General features: G+C 38.1%; 6 protein-coding genes across 7 annotated transcripts; 2 read left to right on the forward strand and 4 right to left on the reverse strand.

The window, feature by feature from the left end:
• Nucleotides 1-581: 581 nt before the first annotated feature.
• Nucleotides 582-3,417, forward strand: LOC106420276 (myosin-14-like). Its single transcript, XM_022693328.2, has 15 exons — nucleotides 582-698; nucleotides 798-888; nucleotides 968-1,005; nucleotides 1,127-1,216; nucleotides 1,311-1,364; nucleotides 1,472-1,549; nucleotides 1,639-1,707; nucleotides 1,793-1,927; nucleotides 1,993-2,119; nucleotides 2,302-2,336; nucleotides 2,433-2,522; nucleotides 2,608-2,712; nucleotides 2,786-2,926; nucleotides 3,003-3,112; nucleotides 3,194-3,417. Exons 1-15 carry the CDS (start codon nucleotides 663-665, stop codon nucleotides 3,270-3,272), a joined length of 1,278 nt encoding a protein of 425 aa, XP_022549049.2. The 5' UTR covers nucleotides 582-662; the 3' UTR covers nucleotides 3,273-3,417.
• A 75-nt stretch (nucleotides 3,418-3,492) lies between these two features.
• Nucleotides 3,493-5,247, forward strand: LOC106420308 (putative pentatricopeptide repeat-containing protein At5g59200, chloroplastic). The gene has a single exon (XM_013861168.3). The coding sequence runs from the start codon at nucleotides 3,529-3,531 to the stop codon at nucleotides 5,191-5,193; it is 1,665 nt and encodes a 554-aa protein (XP_013716622.3). The 5' UTR covers nucleotides 3,493-3,528; the 3' UTR covers nucleotides 5,194-5,247.
• Nucleotides 5,238-8,485, reverse strand: LOC106420307 (subtilisin-like protease SBT4.3). Its single transcript, XM_022693329.2, has 10 exons — nucleotides 8,399-8,485; nucleotides 8,193-8,290; nucleotides 8,002-8,093; nucleotides 7,648-7,897; nucleotides 6,793-7,285; nucleotides 6,622-6,716; nucleotides 6,314-6,532; nucleotides 6,134-6,245; nucleotides 5,851-6,064; nucleotides 5,238-5,776 (listed from the first exon to the last, which is right to left on the reverse strand). Exons 1-10 carry the CDS (start codon nucleotides 8,483-8,485, stop codon nucleotides 5,238-5,240), a joined length of 2,199 nt encoding a protein of 732 aa, XP_022549050.2.
• Nucleotides 8,486-9,584: 1,099 nt separating this feature from the next.
• Nucleotides 9,585-11,328, reverse strand: LOC106420333 (DNA-directed RNA polymerase II subunit 7). The gene is made up of 6 exons (XM_013861189.3): nucleotides 10,658-11,328; nucleotides 10,411-10,576; nucleotides 10,297-10,347; nucleotides 10,147-10,212; nucleotides 9,987-10,055; nucleotides 9,585-9,879 (listed from the first exon to the last, which is right to left on the reverse strand). Exons 1-6 carry the CDS (start codon nucleotides 10,771-10,773, stop codon nucleotides 9,814-9,816), a joined length of 534 nt encoding a protein of 177 aa, XP_013716643.2. The 5' UTR covers nucleotides 10,774-11,328; the 3' UTR covers nucleotides 9,585-9,813.
• A 225-nt stretch (nucleotides 11,329-11,553) lies between these two features.
• Nucleotides 11,554-13,610, reverse strand: LOC106420518 (serine/threonine-protein phosphatase PP1 isozyme 2). 2 transcript variants are annotated; one of them, XM_048742990.1, is made up of 5 exons: nucleotides 13,520-13,610; nucleotides 13,187-13,486; nucleotides 12,168-12,727; nucleotides 11,907-12,090; nucleotides 11,554-11,809 (listed from the first exon to the last, which is right to left on the reverse strand). In XM_048742990.1, exons 2-4 carry the CDS (start codon nucleotides 13,386-13,388, stop codon nucleotides 11,917-11,919), a joined length of 936 nt encoding a protein of 311 aa, XP_048598947.1. In that variant the 5' UTR covers nucleotides 13,389-13,486; nucleotides 13,520-13,610; the 3' UTR covers nucleotides 11,554-11,809; nucleotides 11,907-11,916. The 2 variants fall into 2 exon arrangements, with proteins under 2 accessions (XP_048598947.1, XP_013716817.2); XM_013861363.3 differs by having other exon boundaries at nucleotides 13,187-13,589.
• Nucleotides 13,611-15,361: 1,751 nt separating this feature from the next.
• Nucleotides 15,362-17,481, reverse strand: LOC106420520 (ras-related protein RABA2d). Its single transcript, XM_013861364.3, has 3 exons — nucleotides 17,278-17,481; nucleotides 16,982-17,171; nucleotides 15,362-16,051 (listed from the first exon to the last, which is right to left on the reverse strand). The coding sequence occupies exons 2-3, from the start codon at nucleotides 17,144-17,146 to the stop codon at nucleotides 15,563-15,565; spliced, it is 654 nt and encodes a 217-aa protein (XP_013716818.1). The 5' UTR covers nucleotides 17,147-17,171; nucleotides 17,278-17,481; the 3' UTR covers nucleotides 15,362-15,562.
• Nucleotides 17,482-18,611: the final 1,130 nt, after the last annotated feature.

The raw sequence follows: 18,611 nt of genomic DNA on the forward strand, positions 1-18,611 counted from the left end.
TCAGCCAATGCTTCCAGATGAGCTTCCTTCGTTCACTCTAGCTCCTATATTCTTGTTCTTCCGTCTAAAATATGACTTCAGAGGTTTATCTAAGCAAATCGCATTGGGTTTAAGATAATGAACTTTTATGGAAGTTATCCCACAACCATCTGAAGAGGAACTTATTAATCCCTATTTTATATCATCAGCCAGGAAAATTCTAGGGTAACTCACTGCTTCTCTTTCAGTTTTGTAATTTCGTTTATTCAGATTCTCAACTCCACGGTTTGCATTTCTGAATCCTCTTCCATTGATAAATTATACGTCAACCAGAGTAGAATAAATATGTCCTATATTGAATTGGTCTGAATTTCTAGTTTACTAATGGATAAATTCATAGTTAACCATATCTACTTATGGAGAGTCAGTGGCATAGATGTTGTTGTAACCATATTAACTTTTATTCTCAGGTTCACACACACAAGTGTGTGTTTATACGAAGGAATTGATTTATTATGTTTCTAAATTATAAACGAGACATATGTTGGCCTGGCCCATTGTCCTCTCCAATAAAGCCCAAATCAAACATTTCATTTTGTCGCCGGCAGTTATCAATCGACGTTGGGATTCCAGAGGAGAGGCGAGAGTAAATCATCCGCTGCAGGCGTTGCCGGAAACTTAACATGGACTCGCACCACGCGTCTCTAGGACGTCGGACCGTAAGGATTCCCTTCGTCGCCGTCTTCATCTTCGCCTGACGGTATTTTACATCTGTGATTTGATTTGATTCTTTTTTTCCGCTTTCTGTGATCTCGTAGTTGGAGGAGATCCGTCAAAAGAGAGCCGCTCAAAGGCTTAGCAAAACTTCTTCAGGTCCAGATCTTAGCGAGATTCCGATTCCTACGGCTGGTAATTTCATCTCTTATTCAATTTTGGTTTTGAAATAAGGAATCTACTTATAGATTCTTTCAATCGTAATCCGTTGCAGGGATCAGGAAATCCGAGAGCGAGAATCGACTTTCTGAGGTAATATTCTATCAAAATTGATCATAATTTTGCTGAGTCTATAATTGAACATTAGAGGTTTTTTATTGGTTTTATTGATATTATGAACTTGCTGATGATTATGGTTTGTTTATCTCCACAGACAGATGTTGGTGCTTTATATTCTCAGCTCAAAGAGCTGCAGAAGAAGAATGCAGACATGGAGGAGCGTAACAAAATGTTGTATTCAAAGGTATCCTTCTTTCCTTTGCAGGAAAGCAGATCCCGTATCTTTTTCTTTTGTATAAATTGTATTGATTGTTTTTTCTTTTGTCCATGGGCTTCAGCTTCAGACAAATGAAGCTGAGAATGAATCACTTGAGACTCGGTTGAATGTGCTAGTGAGTTACAGTTTAAAGCTTTTTTTTTGTTTTACATCATTATCCATTCCTCGTTCAGTTTGTGTTGTAATGTCTTGACATATGTTCTTGTGGGATGGATATAACAGGAACAGAACACAGTGCCATCTCTGAGAAAAGCTCTAAAGGAAATTGCAATGGAGAAAGATGCTGCTGTTGTTTCACGAGTAGGGATTACTCATGTTTTAGTTTTAATGATGTCAAATATAACCTACTCTTGATTGCATTTTGATTGGTATATATTTATTACTTATAGGAGGATCTCTCAGCTCAAGTTAGGACTTTGAAGAAACGTGTTAAGGAGGCAGAGGAGGAACAATATCGAGTATGCAGATAGCCTTTATGTCTTCCGAATATTAAGTTTCCTTTTTCCTTGTTTTCTAAACTTACTATTTACTCATTGTTGATAGGCTGAGGAAGATGCAGCATCTCTCAGAGCAGAGCTTAACTCGATACAACAACAAACAATGGGTACTTCATTTGTTGGAGTTTCCCCGGACCAAGTATTAGAGAAAGAGATGGCCAAACTAAAATTAGAATTACAGGTTTGAGATAGATACTTTCTCGTCAGTCTTTATTTTGACGATAGTAATGTTCTTAATATACACAGAAAGAATCAATGTTGAGGCAGCAAGAACAACAGCGTGTAGCTGAAGAACAAACACGAGTTGCTTCGTTATTGTCTGAAAAGCAGGAACTGGAACAGAAAATTTCAGCTTTATCTAGCGGTGCCTCAGGTAATACTTGATGTTTTGCAAGTCTCGCTGTTTCAAAACTAGTCCTTATACAGCTGTGGTGTTTGGATGCATTAGCCTACGTGTAAAATGTTTTTTTTTGACTAATTTAAGGAATAGTCTTACTGAATGTGCACTTTTGGATACATATCAATAACTCTGTTCCCATGTTATTTGTTATGCAGAAGCATCAGAGTCAAGTCAAAAAGTATTTTCAGTGGTAAGAAAATTTTAGCTAACCCTGTACTGCCACTTGCCAGCATATATGCCTTCAACGTTTTATGGAATTCTTGAGGTTTGATTGGTTTCCATGTAGGAAGATAAAGAAATACTTGAGAAGCAGTTGCATGATATGGCTGTTGCACTTGAAAGACTGGAAAGTAGTAGACAAAAGCTTCTCATGGAGGTATTGTCTCAACTTTCTGCAATCAGTGTATACAATAGTCAAGGGTATGAGCGGAGAAAAAATTTTCACGCACTATGTTTTTCAGATTGACAACCAATCATCTGAAATAGAGAAGCTTTTTGAGGAGAACTCGAACCTCTCGGCTTCGTATCAAGAATCAATCAACATCTCAAAGCAGTGGGAGAATCAAGTAAGAGTCACGTTTCCTTTTGAGTGAGAAACAATTCCCTGGAATTTAAATTGATTTGTATCAAATGTTATAGGTGAAAGAATGTCTAAAGCAAAATGTAGAACTCCGTGAAGCTCTGGACAAGTTAAGAACAGAACAAGCTGGTACTCTATCACGAGTGTCTCCAGAAGTTCAGGCAAATGGGTCACATGGAACTGAAACTCTGTCCCTCAAGGTTTTAACTTCAGCAGCTCTTAAGTTATATTATGAAGTAAACCTGTGATTAAAATTCCGCATCACCTTTCTTTCAGAGCGAACTGGCGAAAGAACAGAGCAGAGCTGAATCGTTATCTGCGCAAGTTCTCCAACTGTCAGCTCAACTCCAGCAAACAACACAAGCATACAATGGGCTTATGCGTGTGTAAGTTTCATTCACATAGTTTCGTCTTCAACCGTTTTTGAGATCCTATTTTGTTGATTAATCGTTTGCCATATATTACAGCTATAAACCCGTGCTTAGAAACATTGAGAGCAGCTTAATCAGGCTGAAACAAGATGGATCAGTTACAGTGGCACAGTGAGTCAAGGGCACACCTCTGAGTATTGAATAGAAATTGTATACAACAAACACATATTTGGAAACTAAGGAGACCGTGAGATTAACTCATCAACACTTTTTCTGTACTAAACAATATGATTGGTTGTTTCGTGTTTCGGTTTGGTTAAGAGTTTGTCTAGAGTAGAATTAAAATTCGGTTCGGTAGATTTAACACCGGTTCGGCTCGGGTTCGAGAGAAACTGGGCCTTAGTAACTTGAGTTGGGCTGATTATAATCATATGACGGTTTTAGAATCTTCATATTTTTCGCGGGAAATGATTTCTTCCATAGCAGCAACCGGAGGACCATCAACTTTCCGGCGAGATCCCGATCCAAACGCTCTCAGGCTATCACGCCGGAAAACGTTCATCTCTCTCCTACGAAACTGCAAGAACGTCGCTCAGGTTCCACCGATACACGCCAAGATCATCCGAACCTTCCATGGACAAGACGCTTTCGTTGTCTTCGAACTTATCCGCATCTGCTCCACTCTCGATTCAATCGACTACGCATACGACGTGTTTCGTTACGTCTCCGACCCTAACGTGTATCTCTACACCGCCATGATCGATGGATTCGTCTCATCCAATCGTTTCTCTGATGGAGTTGCGTTGTATCGTCGTATGATTGACGATTCGATCATGCCTGATAACTACGTGACCACCTCTGTTCTGAAAGCGTGTGATTTGGAGGAGTGCAGAGAGGTTCACGGTCACGTTTTGAAACTCGGGTTCGGGTCTAGCAGATCGGTGAGGCTAAAACTGATGGAAGTCTACGGGAGATATGGAGAATTGGCTGATGCGAAGAAGGTGTTCGATGAAATGCCTGAGAGAGATGAGGTTGCGGCGACGGTTATGATAAACTGTTATTCTGAGAGTGGTTATATGAAAGAGGCGTTAGAGCTGTTCAAAGATGTTAAGGTTAAAGATACGGTTTGTTGGACTGCGATGATCGATGGGTTGGTTAGAAACAAGGAGATGAACAAAGCTTTGGAGCTTTTCAGGGAAATGCAGATGGAGAATGTTAGTGTCAATGAGTTTACAGCTGTCTGTGTTTTATCTGCCTGCTCGGATTTAGGTGCGTTGGAGCTCGGGCGTTGGGTACATTCGTTTGTTGAGAGTCAAAGGATAAAGCTTAGTAACTTCGTAGGCAATGCTTTGATTAATATGTACTCAAGGTGCGGTGATATCAATGAAGCAAAGCGGGTTTTTAAAGAGATGCGGGATAAAGATGCTGTTTCGTATAACACGATGATCTCTGGACTAGCAATGCACGGAGAAAGCTTTGAAGCCATCAAGGAGTTTCGGGATATGGTGAACAGAGGGTTTAGGCCGAACCAGGTGTCTTTGGTTGCTCTTTTAAACGCATGTAGCCATGGAGGTTTGTTGGATATAGGGATTGAGGTTTTTAATTCTATGGAGAGAGTTTTCGATGTTGAACCGCAGATTGAGCATTACGGATGTGTAGTCGATCTTCTTGGTCGAGTCGGGAGACTAGAGGAAGCGTATAGATTCATAGAAAACATGCCGATGGAACCGGATCATATTATGTTAGGAGCTCTTTTGAGTGCTTGTAAGATCCATGGAAACGTGGAACTCGGTGAGAAAGTGGCCAAGAGACTGATAGAATCTGAGGAGTCAGATTCTGGGACGTACGTTCTACTATCGAATATATATGCTTCATCAGGGAAATGGAAAGAATCAAATGAAATCAGAGGAAGTATGAGAGACTCAGGCATTGACAAGGAACCTGGTTGCAGTACCATAGAAGTGGACAACCAGATCCATGAGTTCCTTGTGGGAGATACAACACACCCTGAGAAAGAAGCAATTTATCAGAGATTACAAGAACTGAATCGAGTTCTTAGGTTCGATGATGTTATGTTGTATATCAATGATATGTAGGTAACAAAATACACATTGTTCTCTCTGTTTTTCTATGAATGGTTTTAGCCAAAAGGGTTGATTGAGTAAGCCACGACTGGACTTCTGACACTGTGGCCCCCATCAGACCAAACCAAAGACGAACTCACAACACTTCCATCCTTGAGTCCTTTACCAGAGACGGTCACAACAAATGTTTTCTTCTCCTTCAGGAGACCGAAACTCAGAACTTCTGGCTCAACGCTGATCTGAATCTCCGGTCGAAGAGGAACCACACTCGCTTTGAACGTAGAGTTCGGTGATCTAACGTTAGTAACGGTTCTTGTAAACGTGACATTGAACGGTTTAAGAGCAGTGGTAAACGTAGTCATGGTTGGGTAGTTCAGATCCTTGACTTCTGTTCTCTCTGAACAAGTGATGTTCCGTCCTGAGATTTTTGTAAGCAACCCTGGACCAAAACCCTCTGCACACAACATTTTGAGGTAGTCTTGTAACTCTAGTTCATACACAAGTCCCGGGTCGGTGGCGTTGGTCGGGTTAATGTGCCCTGATCCATATGCAAATTCTTGGTCCGGGTTTTTCATAACGTTCATCATGGGGGTAGCTGCCAATATAACATGACAATTCTCAGTTTTGTAGTCAGAAATCAAGAAAAAAAGGTTCGGTTTAAAATATTACCGGTTGTCATGATAGCGGATTTGATTGCCGAGGGAGACCAGTCTGGATGAAAAGACTTGACATAAGCAGCTACACCTGCCACATGAGGGCAAGCCATGGATGTGCCACTCATTACGCTAAACTTCACACTTCTCTTGTCCCCAGGGTTATCTGAAGGAGAAGCTTCTGGAGAGTACGCAGCAAGAATCTCTAATCCAGGTGCACTTACGTCAGGCTGCATATCAAATATCTGTTAGATAAACCAACTTAACTTTACTAATGATCTTTGTTCTGGTTGCATTACCTTCAATAGGTTCTTGATAATGAAACTTGGCCCACGAGAAGAGAAGGATGGAACATAAGGAGCTTCTTTATCAATTATCTCTTCACTTCTCAGTATCTCCGCTTGTGGGTTCCTACAAATTCACTCGTTTAACAAATGAACTGCTCCAATGATTCATATCTCTACTCTTAGTTTACTTACTCATCAGACTTGACATACGATTTAACAGAATTATAGTCCTCTAAGCTCAGAGAAGAGACCGGGAATGGGAACACAAAAGAGACGTCTCGAGTGAAAGTGTCTAGAACAATGGATCCAACGGCTCCGGCTTTGTAAGCCTCTTTGTTTGCTAGGAACTCGTCGCAGAGGACGATCTTCCCTTTGACCAGGTCTCTGTCCACACAATCTTTGGCGCAAAAGCTGTGAGTGATCATTGTGAGCATCAATCAAATATGTTTTTGATTCAAGATTCAGATTGGAACAATCAAGAAGAGAGGTTTCCTACTCACCTGGCTTGTAACGCGGGACAAGTTCTTGAAACGTTTTGGCCGTAAACGATCGGGAACTTTGTCCCGTTGAAGTTAACTGGATTAACTGACAGACCCTGTTTCAAGAAACAGAGTATCAACGAACTGATTCTACTGACGTTTTAAAACTGAACACACTCCAGACAAACGTACCGTTAAAGCTTTTCCATTACCAAGAACGACTCTGTCAACGAAACGTCGGTCCGTAGCACTGGCCGCGACGGTTATCATCCACGGAAATACATTTGCAACGGTCCCTTGGTCGGGCCCATAGTTCCCGGCGGACCCAACCGTGACAACCCCTCTAGTCATTGCGTGAAACGAACCAATGGCGAAAGAATTGCTCAGGATGTTGGGGGCTTCTCTTGAGATCGAGATGGAGATGACGTCAACGCCGTCGGCGATAGCGTCATCATAAGCCGCGAGGATATCTACGTCTTTGCAGCCAACGTCCTTGAGGCAGACTTTGTAAGCGGCGACTCTCGCAGAGGGAGCTCCACCACGAGCCGTGCCTTGAGCCAGACCGTAAAAGCTGGCCCCTTGAACGGGGTTGCCGGCAGCCGTTGACGCCGTGTGGGTCCCATGGCCATCGTCATCTCTGGCTGAGACAGAGTTTTTGGGGTAAAACATAGCTCCAATGAGTTTGCTTGTACCACAAGAAAGATAATAACAGGTCAGACGTTTAGTATATAAGACCATGCACAAGGAAATAAGTAGCTTACTAGTAATGTGCAATCATTGCTCTCAATGTTTTATGAGTGTAAAAATATTAGCTCATTGGTCTAATTCATTACAAACTCCTATAAATCTTCTACATATGAATAATATAATGTTTACTAATTAAATATACATCAACTAAACAGGATATTCAAATCAAGATTGCATGATATCTTGTAGTTTCAGAGATGCAAACTAAGTGCTCCCTATAAGTTCTCAGCACCTAATAATTTTCATATACAGACTTTCTATCAAGTTTGATAAGAAGAAAATGTTAGAATATAATCTTACTTGTTGCAAGTGAAGTTTCTGCCACCTTTACAAGAACCTTTCCATCTCTGTGGAGGTGGACCAAAACCTTGGTCGTGAAAGCTCTCAGATTCCGGCCAGATTCCACTGTCAAAGACTCCAATGATAACATCACTTTCTTTCGCACTTTCTCGTTTCGCTCTCTCACCCAATCCTACAAAGTCCCATGATCTTGTTGTGTCCAGATCATAAGTCCGGCTTGGAAATACGAAGACCACTTCTTTTTTCATACCTACACATATTATATAAATTGTAGCAAAGGTTATGAGTTTTAGGTAAGATCTTCCTAAAGTTTTTTTTTCTAATCTTTTATCAAGAATTTATGAGGTTACCCACTTTCCAGTATTTTACTCTCGGCTAGAGATAGATAAGCAGCGAATCCATTGAAGCTCCTTGAATAGCTTCTAATTAACAAACTCGATGCAGAACTGTAAAAAGGAACAAAAAAACAGAGGATAATTATTCTTTTACATAATTACATATCTAAAAGTATTACAAATCTGGAACCAAAAAAGGTTGAATCGTACTCAGAGTTAGAGGCAAAAAGTTCTTGGAGCAATTTGAGATGTTGAGAAGGAGCTGAGTATCCATTCTCTGGAAGTGCACCTAGATATACAATATATGCCTGCAATACATATATGTACGTAAGTATAAAGAGAGAGATAGAGAGACAGAGTTACTATACGGTGTGTTTTAATTTGATCATAAAGAAGAAGCAAAAACTTGAACTTGCCTCTCTATTATCATCATCCGCAGACACATCTCTAGTGAACACGAATGTTAAACAGATTAAGAAAAGAGACGTAAGAAACTTAGCCATTGTGTGAAACTCTAAACAAGAATGTCAAATTGGGGACTGAGAGGAGAAATATTGTGTTAGAGATTTTTATAAACGAAAATACACTAAATCTATTTTTCTTGGTTTTCCTAACAAGGGTCAAACATTTCAAATAAATATAGGTAATACATTAAAATCTTCCTTGGCTGATATGCCAATGGCTTCTACAGTCGAGGAAGGTTTTGACCAAAAACATAAATCCTTAGGAACGTTAATCGATGGGAGAAGAACTTGATGATTTTTCCCTTTTTGAGTTTGTCCATAAAGACTTATTCTTGGTGAACGGGTTCATTTAACCAATAGAATTATGTTATTTCATATTCGATATTTTTTTAAAAAGTAAACAAAATATTGTCAAATTATATTATCTTTTTAAAATAAAAAAGTAAAAAATAGTATTAGTTACAAAAAAAATATTTTTAACGTCGTCACTAAAACACTAAATCCTAAACTTCAAATCATAATCTTTAAACCCTAAACTCTTGGATGAATCCTACTCTAAATCAAAAATACTAAAACATTCAGGAATTTAGGATTAAGGGTTTAGGGTTTAGTATTTTGATTTAGACTTTATGATTTATCCAATGGTTTACCCAAGGGTTTAGGGTTTATGATTTAAGGTTTAGTGTTTTGCTGACGACGTTAAAAAATATTTTTTAAAATATTCTTTTTTGTAACTAACTAACTACTATTATTTTTTTATTTTTTTTTATTTTAAAAACATAATATAACATAATAATATTTTATTTTCTTTTCTAAAATATATCGAATATGAAATAACGAAATTCTAGTGGTTGGTAAACCTAGGGGTGAACCCAAAAATAACTCCTCTCAACTACTATACACAATTACTATTTGGTTCTAAATGGTGATCAAAGAAATGAATTGGAATAGTTGATTACTTACCGTTCTTTACAATTTACACTATTTACAAGGAATATTTATCAATTATGATTCTTTAACATTCTTTAATTTTTAAGGAAAAAAAACTACAATTATTCTTTATCAAATTAGGAGAAAAATAGATTTTCCTCTTCTTTTTTTTTTCTTTCATTCACTGATTTTCTTCTTATTCCTCGTACTCTTTTTAGAGCCAAATATTGTTTCCAATATAAACAATAAGAACAACAGTTTGCAACAACATGAACAAAGTTCACCAAACTCGAATGAAGTTACATCCGACAAGTATTGGTTACGATCAAGTTCCAATGATTCAGGATAAACATCCATGGGACTATTATACAACTTAGTCACATGACATCTTCTGTAAAAGAAGGAAGACAAGAATCGAAGCCGGCCTGAGACTTTGCCTATGCGGCTGCTGCAGGATCGTTTATGACTCCCAAAAAATCGTCTTTGATGGTTCCCACACAGAACTGCAAAACCAAAGACAAATATGCTTAAACATCAATAAGACTGAAGATAAGATTGAAAGAATATGAGTTGTTGCATTGTAAATTAAAGTTATAGAGATGGTGCATACGATTTCAGTGGCATCGACTCTGGTGCCAATAATCTTTAGTCTCACTTCACATTCTTTCTGGATTTTAACCTGCAAGAAGCATTGAAAACATTAGGTTTCTTGAAGATAGGCGAAAACACACGGCGGGTGGAAATAAGAAAAAGAGAGAAAAGAAACAAACTGATCCATCAGATGTTGTATAATTAGGCATGTCTCCAGCCTGAAACTCCATATCATCTGGTATCAACTATAGTCATTGAAAAGAGGAGAAAAATTAAGATATATATATATATAAACACATGCAACCAACAAAAAAAACATATAAGCTTACGTGCTTGGACACAAATATCTGAACAGGCCCAGCTTCAGCGAAGAATCCCATCTGATAACATATGTTAGTGGAAATTTCCATCACTAATTAAAGACAAAGAAGTACATGAATTACCTTATTGACGAGAGTTACAACGGCTTCGAAGATCTGGCCTTTGAAAGGTCTGAAAACGACGCACTGGTATTTAACGGGGAAGGTGACGAAAGCAGTCCCATTACGGACCAATCCATTGCCTACGCTCTCTATTCCAGTGATCGCCACTACAAACCCATGCCTCCCACTGTCACCAAACCAAACACAAATCAATCAACAATCTTGGAATTTGTGATTACTACGAAGGATTGAAGTAGAAGAAAGAAACCTGCAAGTGCCCTCGACGTCTTTCATGAGCTTAGAGACGAGGTTTTCACGAAGGTTGCGACCAAAGAAACGTGGGTGTAATTGCATGTTTCGCTCCAATACTATGTGGAAAAACATCTCTTCTTTGAGTTTTTTTTCTCTGTCGCTCTCTCTAGCTTCTGTCTCCGAGACCTACTTCTTTCTTTGTTCGACACCTCTGAAAGAAACCATCAACGCGGCCTTATTTAAAAGAAACCTTGATCTCTATAAACTGTCAGATTATAATCAGATGAACGGTTGAGATCGCAACTTTGTTTTTTTTTTTGCTTTTTTCACAAAAGCCAGTTGCGATCTGGACCGTTCATATGGCTTTTTTTGTTTGTGAAGGTGGTTTTACCATTTAACTTTTTTGAATGCAGATTGACTTTTAAGTCCAACCAAATGATTAATTTAGGGTGGGTTAGCGAGATTTAAATTTCTATAGAGTTTGTTGATTTTATAAGTTAGAGAGATATGCTAAATTTGGAAAAAAATATAATTTTTTTTTGTATATTGTGAAAATCTATGAAAATAAAATAATATAATAATTCTAAGAATTTAAGGGAAACATGTTTTCAAAATCTTGTTTTCTGAGTTAAAATATTAAGAATTTAACTTTTAATAACATTATTTTAATAAATTTATAAAATCATTAAAATCTAAATTTTTTAATAACAAATGATTTTGTATAAATTTTAATGAGAATGTAAAAATTTATAAACCAATAACACTGGACTTAAAAATTCTAAGACTCATTATACCACTAACACCCTTTTAGTATTCATTCACACATTTTATTCCTGCAAAATCCTCCTTTTTTTATAGGGTTTATCATAATTTATGTCATGATGGCCGAAGATTTCCGTGTGTATAAGTGTGTGATACAAAATACAGAAGTTGTATATACCACTTAGCAATTCAGTTGACCAAAGAAAAAAAAAACTTTGCAGACTTTTTTTACTGTCTAATATGAGAGTCAGAGAAGAAGATGATAAGAACATACAGTTTTGAGAAAAATAAATGGCAAGTGTTCAAGTAAAATGATGATATAATAACATGTAAAATTTAAGGCCTCTCAGGACATTGCCTCAGGGAGCATCAAAGGTTTCTCTCTCTCTCCCCCAGAGGGTTCAAACTGCAAAATTGCACAGTTAAATAATCTCAGATCTCAAGTTCAAAACTTTTAGCAAACAAATCTAAAAGACTCGAATCAAGAAGGTATCTTGAACTACCTCTTTACATTCATAAGAACCGTGGCCTCCGATCAGCAGGCTTCAGTATTTGGAAAGAGCACATCAAACTCTCATCAACACTCATCATCGCACCCGCATTGTCGAATTCACCACAGTAGTTAGGCGCTGAGAATATAGTCACAAGCTGTCTATCAGCAAAGAACTCATAACCATCCTCTACAACCTGCCATTAAAAAAGACAAATTTTTATTAAAAAAATCCGCAACTCATTTAAAGATTGTGTAGTTTAGTTAGACCAACCTGGTGAGCACGACAGATGAGATCCATATCATTCTTTATCAGAAACTCAGCAACCTTATCAGCTCCAAACGTGTAAGACACTCCACGGTCATTCATCCCCCAGCCTTTAACATCTTTACTCGGATCAGACCAAAGCAAATCACAAAGCAGACCAGAGTCCGGAACATCTGTAGGTCGCTTAATGTTCTTAATCTGTTCCACGCTGGTCAAATCGGGAGAAAGACCACCGTGCATGCACAGTATCTTATCGTCTATTACAGCAGCCACGGGGAGGCAGTTAAAAGAATCTGTAAACACTTTCCAGAGTCTGACGCTGAACCTACGTTTGCATTCGTCGTAGAATCCGTAGATTCTGTTGATGGAAGCACACTCGTGGTTTCCTCTTAGGAGAAAGAAGTTCTCGGGGTATTTGATTTTGTAGGCGAGGAGAAGACAGATGGTTTCCAAGCTCTGCTTCCCACGGTCAACGTAGTCTCCTAAGAATAGATAGTTAGCTGCAGGAGGGAAGCCTCCGTATTCAAATAGCCTCAATAGATCTGAGTACTGTCCATGAATATCACCTGACAAAATGAGACACATCAGCTTATGTGTTCTTCTTTGTAAAACAAGACCAAACAAAACCAATCCTAGGTTACATCAATCGCTAAGATACTCAGCTAATCTATGTCAATGGGTATAACCTTTTCACAAGGTCACACAAGGTTACATCAATCCAATGATTTTTATGAGTCCATTAACTTCTCAGCTGCTGCAACTAGATGATTGATTAAACATCTCTACCACTCTTAGCTACAACTCAAATACACACCAAAAAATAATACTAATTATTTTCTGTTCCTCCTTATGTATAACTAGACCAAACACACAAACACATGTCTGTCTGGAACCAATTCACGTCTCTCACAAAACCCATTCTCAAGACAGATAAAAATAAAAACTTTTTTTTATGGCTTAAGGAAGCTAAAGCTATAAAGGCAATAATTGAAGAAGTTAGATCAAAAGAGAGAGAAACTGAATACCGCAGATCTTGATGGGAGCTTCGAGCTCAAGGAGGTTAGGCTGTTGAAGGAAAATCTCTTTGGAGACGATGCAAAGCTGTCGGATCTCAGACTCGTTGAGCATGACCTGTTTGGTTCCAGGCTTTGGGTTTCTGTAATCCAACAAACGACGAATGATGTCGTCGAGAACGGCAGGGTCCATGCTTCCCCCTTGCTGCGCCATTCCCAAAGCAGACCCCCCGCGATCGAAACTACCAAACACCAATCAATGATTTGTGTATCTACCAAAAAAAAAAAAAGTTTGATTCTTTCGGACAATATTCAATCGCCTAAAATCTTCTCTCGATCTTTGGAGTCACCAATAAAGTTTTCTCCTTTGTTTCGCCAAATGTTCTGTTCTCTTCGTTTGTTTGTTTGATTTTAAATTAAATTAAAATTATTCTCCTCTGTCTGCATAATGTTAGAAATCATCTCCCCCGTGTTCGTCCATTTTCGATGGATTTGCTGGTCCCCACTTCCACACACCACTTATTATTCTTTTTTACTAAAAAAACAATTGTTTTTTTTCTCTGTAAATAATTATTTTCATCGAAGTTCATCCTCTTTCCTTATAATATACTGGATCGGAGGAATTCAGGAATTGTATTTTTTGGATCTATACTCCAAATGTAGTCATCTATGCTACGTTTGAAATTTTAATTAATGTTCACTTGTAAACCAAACTCCACTAGCCTTGTTATTTTACTGTTTTGAAGTCATCTTGCTCATCTTTCAACAGTTTTTTTTTTTTTTTTGTGCAAATTCTACTTTTCATTCATAATTGTTAAGTTGGGTTTAAAGCCCACAGGGCCTGCTTAGCAGCAGAATCAGCCCTTACATTTTCCAATTTTGGAATGAAATTGAAAGAAATAGACTTAAATGAAGTGGTCAGACAGTAGATATCGCTGAGTACTCCAAAGATCTCAAGTTTCATGATCTTCTTTTTGATTGTGTTGATGAGGACCTGAGAGTCAGAGAGAACTGCGATTGAGTCGATACCATTGGATAGGGCAAAGTTCATGGCAGTGAGAACCGCCAAAGCTTCTGCCAAAAGGGGCGAGTCGACAAAAGCCGAGATCGCTGAGTGGTGGGTGAACGAGGTCCCGTCCTCAATAATCCAACCTAGTCCCGCTTCTGCTGTTGAGGAGTTCCAAGCTGCATCAGTAAATACCTGCCTTTGCTCCGATCGTCTTTGAGTTTGTTCGATGATAGCTACAGGTTTTAGAGACTTCACGGGCTTTGGGGTTTGCGCATTCGCCCATTCCCTTGCATCAGAAAGGGCTTTTTTGATTGTTTCAGCCGGCGTGAAAAGACGCTTCTGGAAGATAAGTTGGTTCCTTGACAACCAGATCGACCATATTTTATAACTGTTTCATTATAAAAGGTGCTATATAAGATATCATTATCTTCTAGTTTAGTATAAGTTGAAATTATCATCAGAAACTAGTAACTGTTTCATTCTGAATTTGTGAAAAAAGAGGACTAGCTTTCAAAATCAAAGTTCAAGTCTTAATCCGCCTAAGATCATCATAGTCTTTCATCAGAAATTCAGAATATGTCATTTTTCGTTTCACCTCCAAGAGAGAGATCAAGAATGAGAGTTCTGGGGAAGGCGACAAGAATAACTACACTCTTGTTTTTTTTTTTACTATTAGATAGAGATAGTAACTCTTTTTAGATGTTTGGGGTTGCTTGTATGGTCTTTCTGATTTTAGATACTTTTTACATTGTGTTCAAAAACAATTACATATTTAGTAACTAATTCGAATATACCGTACGTTTTTCCATAGTTATTGTCAGCAGTCAGAAGCTGTCATTTTCACTGAAAACTACGATTGTAAGCTTTTACTCTTGTTGTTATCTCAATTTATCATGCATCATTTTGTTTTGTAGAGGTTTATATCATCCATAAAATCCATTCTCACTTGTATCTTTTTCCCACGTACAACCTTCCTTCTTATATGTACAGTTTTTTTTTTTACTGCCGTCTATAATAGTTTTTCACTAAAATATTCTCAGGTAGTTAGTTGCACAAAAACAAAAATCTTAGGTAAAATTACAAATGTAAACAATTATCTAAACCTTCTTTAATAATTGGAGTACTAATCATGAAACCTTGTCTTTTGTTTCATAAAGCTGTGATTACTCAGGAGATAGAAAAAAGAAAGAACAATTGTAAACCTGAACTATCCGGAACATAATAGAGAACACACAAAGAAAAGAAGTATACTAACAAGCTCATTTTTTAGTTTTCTTCTTCTGAAAACAAGCCCATCAAAGATTTCATCAGCCAAAACAAAATCAAAAAAGAAAAGAGAGAAGAAGAAGGGAAAGATGCAAAAGAAAACCCATTTATAATTAAGAAGAGCAGCAACCACTTTTGGCAGCTCCAGATGTGTCATCAACATTAATCGTTGTTCCTTGCCCTGGAATCGCTGAATTAGCAGCCGCTGCTTCTTGAGCAGCCAAAGCTTTTTTGCTGATGATGTGATAAATCTCTGTCAACACGGTCTGAAACGCTTTCTCGACATTTGTGGCTTCAAGAGCAGATGTCTCCAAGAAAGAGAGACCCTCTGCCTCAGCTAGGTTCCGACCATCTTCCTCAGAAACCGATCTCAAGTGGTTTAGATCGGATTTGTTCCCAGCCATCATGATCACAATGTTGGAATCCGCATGGTCTCTTAGCTCCCGTAGCCACCTTAGGGCATTGTCAAAGGTCTGTCTTTTGGTGATGTCGTAGACAAGAAGTGCACCTACTGCGCCTCTGTAGTAAGCGCTTGTGATGGCTCTGTACCGCTCTTGCCCTGCTGTGTCCCATATCTGTGCCTTTACTGTCTTTCCTTCAACCTGCACAACCGCAAGACAATCACAAAACAAAGCACAATAGTTGACAACTGGTTAGGTCTCAGAAACTGACATGCTTCAAGCAATTAAAAAGTGAGAACCTGATGTAAGCATCCACTAAATCATCTTGATTAAACACAAAGAATCAAAATTTGTAATACATTAGCCACCTAAATCTCTATGTATGTAACTATGTATCCATAACTCTCTGATGACATTATTATTTGATGAGTTGACTTTTTGAGGGATGAAGGGTTGACTTTGATGATCAGTAAATAAAACATTATTGGGGACACAAGTTGTGGGAAGCCTTTTGTCCACTGGCTGCTCTCCACCATTAAATAAAAACAAAAGCATTGCTTATCATGACTCATGGCCAGCACATCTAAGAATCTCTCTTGATATAATCAAAACTCTCTCAGATAATAACAATAATAAAAACAAACCAACTTTCAAAAGGAGCTGGGAGAAGAATATGCAACCGAATAGTCCCAAAGATATTCAAATCCACAGGGTCTTTCACAAGCTGTATTGTAGCCAACATACATTATGCAACTTCAAAATTACAAAAAGGCAAACCAAGTTAAATTAGAAGAACACAGCCGCATCAAATCAAGTACCACATTGACCTGAATTTCTACAACTTAGTGATGATATCATGAAGCTAATAGCAAACAAAAAAGGAAAACGGAAGAGGAAGGTAAAGACTTCACAGTTAGGACTTAAATTTAGTTAAGAACAGAGACAGAGAATACTAAAAACCACCACCACATCCTATCACAACCACAGACGCACCCAGAAACATGATTTGTGTTCAAACACCTCTGATACATGTGCTATCATCGCTAGTGAAACATCATTGTCTTCATTCACCAACGTTTATTTCTACCATTATAAGTTATAACATAAGAAAAGGAAGAAACTTTGAATGACCTGAAGAGTTCTCGTGGCGAATTCAACACCAATAGTGGACTTAGACTCCAAGCAAAACTCATTCCTTGTGAATCTAGACAATATGTTTGATTTCCCGACACCTGAATCACCGATCAACACGATCTTGAACAAGTAATCGTAATCCTGTTCTACTCTATGCGTCATTCTGTTTCCTCTTTGTTCTCACAACCTACAGATAAACGAAACATCAACAACCGATCATCACAGAAACAACATCGATATCATCATCATAATAAAAAAAAAAAGAGTCGACGGATTAATCGAAGTGAACATACCCTCTTCAGATCTGCTTAAGGATGAAACTTCTATCGAAGGAAACACTCTCCGATTTTGAAAATTTTCAAACTGATCGAGGAACTGCTTTAATTGTCTGTGGCCTTTGTGTATGATGTCTCTGTTCGTATGTTATGTATTGAGAGTAGATTCGACAAGACAAACGACGGCGTATTAAAAAGATAAGAGTTCTGAGTTGGCAGCTTAGAGCATGTTTATCAGTTTGTCTCTTAGCTTAGATTTTTTAAAATTATTTTTATTTTTTTTGGCTGATAAAAAAAAATTAAAAAAAAAAAAGAAAAAAAAAATTAATCGCGGGCCGCCACGTGTTGTGGGGCCCGCAAAACAGTTTAAGCAACGGAACGAAAACGTCCCTTCTTTTGCATACACAAGCAACGTCTTTTGTGTCTTCTGTGGGGCCCACAAATTTTTAATTAATTTTTTGGTTATAAAACCAAGGGTAAGCAACCCCTATAAACATGCTCTTAGCGGGCTGACAAAAAGTAAGAGGATGTTTCAGGGGTATTGTAGGAATTATGACGGGTTATTAATTTTCTATTAGGGTAATCACTGTCATGTTACATTGCTTACTAGCCAATTGCTGGGAGACACGTCTGCAGAGTGTTTTGAAAAGATTATATCTCCGTTTTTTTTTAACACTGAGATAACACATTACATCATCATATAATCTCTAAATCTATTACATATGATGATGAACTACCTGCAACATATGCGATATTGATGAACAGCTCCACGAATAATGATTCCACGATGAAGCTCTCCCCGAAACACTTGAAACCACGGACGGTTCTGCATGTACGACATCCTCGATAGACAGGCGACCACAACGAACGGCTCTGCTTACAGTACTCTGGAACCTCCGAAAGCTTTGCATTCTATAATCTACAAGAAATTGCATAATCTGAGATTCAAACCCAAACCTGGATGTAAAAACCTTTAAAACTTAACCAATAGGCTAGGGTGCTTCCACAGATTATCTCTCCGTTATGTGATGATTTTTGTATGATTTGGATTCTGTCAATGTATTGCTAATAGTCTGCTGTAGCCCTGGGAAAAAAAATTGGAACCGAAAAACCGAACCGGAACTGAACCAAATTACCCGAAACCAAAACCGGAATAAAACTCTAAAATATTAACCAAAACCAAACCGGAATCGAACCGATAACCGATGTATATCCGAATATCTAAAAAAATAAGTTTCAGTTTTTATATAATGTAAATGTCATCAACCTCACTCGAATCCAGGTTGGACGGGATGAATAATTAATTATCGACTGTAAGGATTAGGTTAGAAAATTGACAGTTTACATTTTAC

The sequence above is a fragment of the Brassica napus genome, chromosome A10 (genome assembly GCF_020379485.1).
Source record: "Brassica napus cultivar Da-Ae chromosome A10, Da-Ae, whole genome shotgun sequence".
NCBI classification, from domain to species: Eukaryota; Viridiplantae; Streptophyta; class Magnoliopsida; order Brassicales; family Brassicaceae; genus Brassica; species Brassica napus.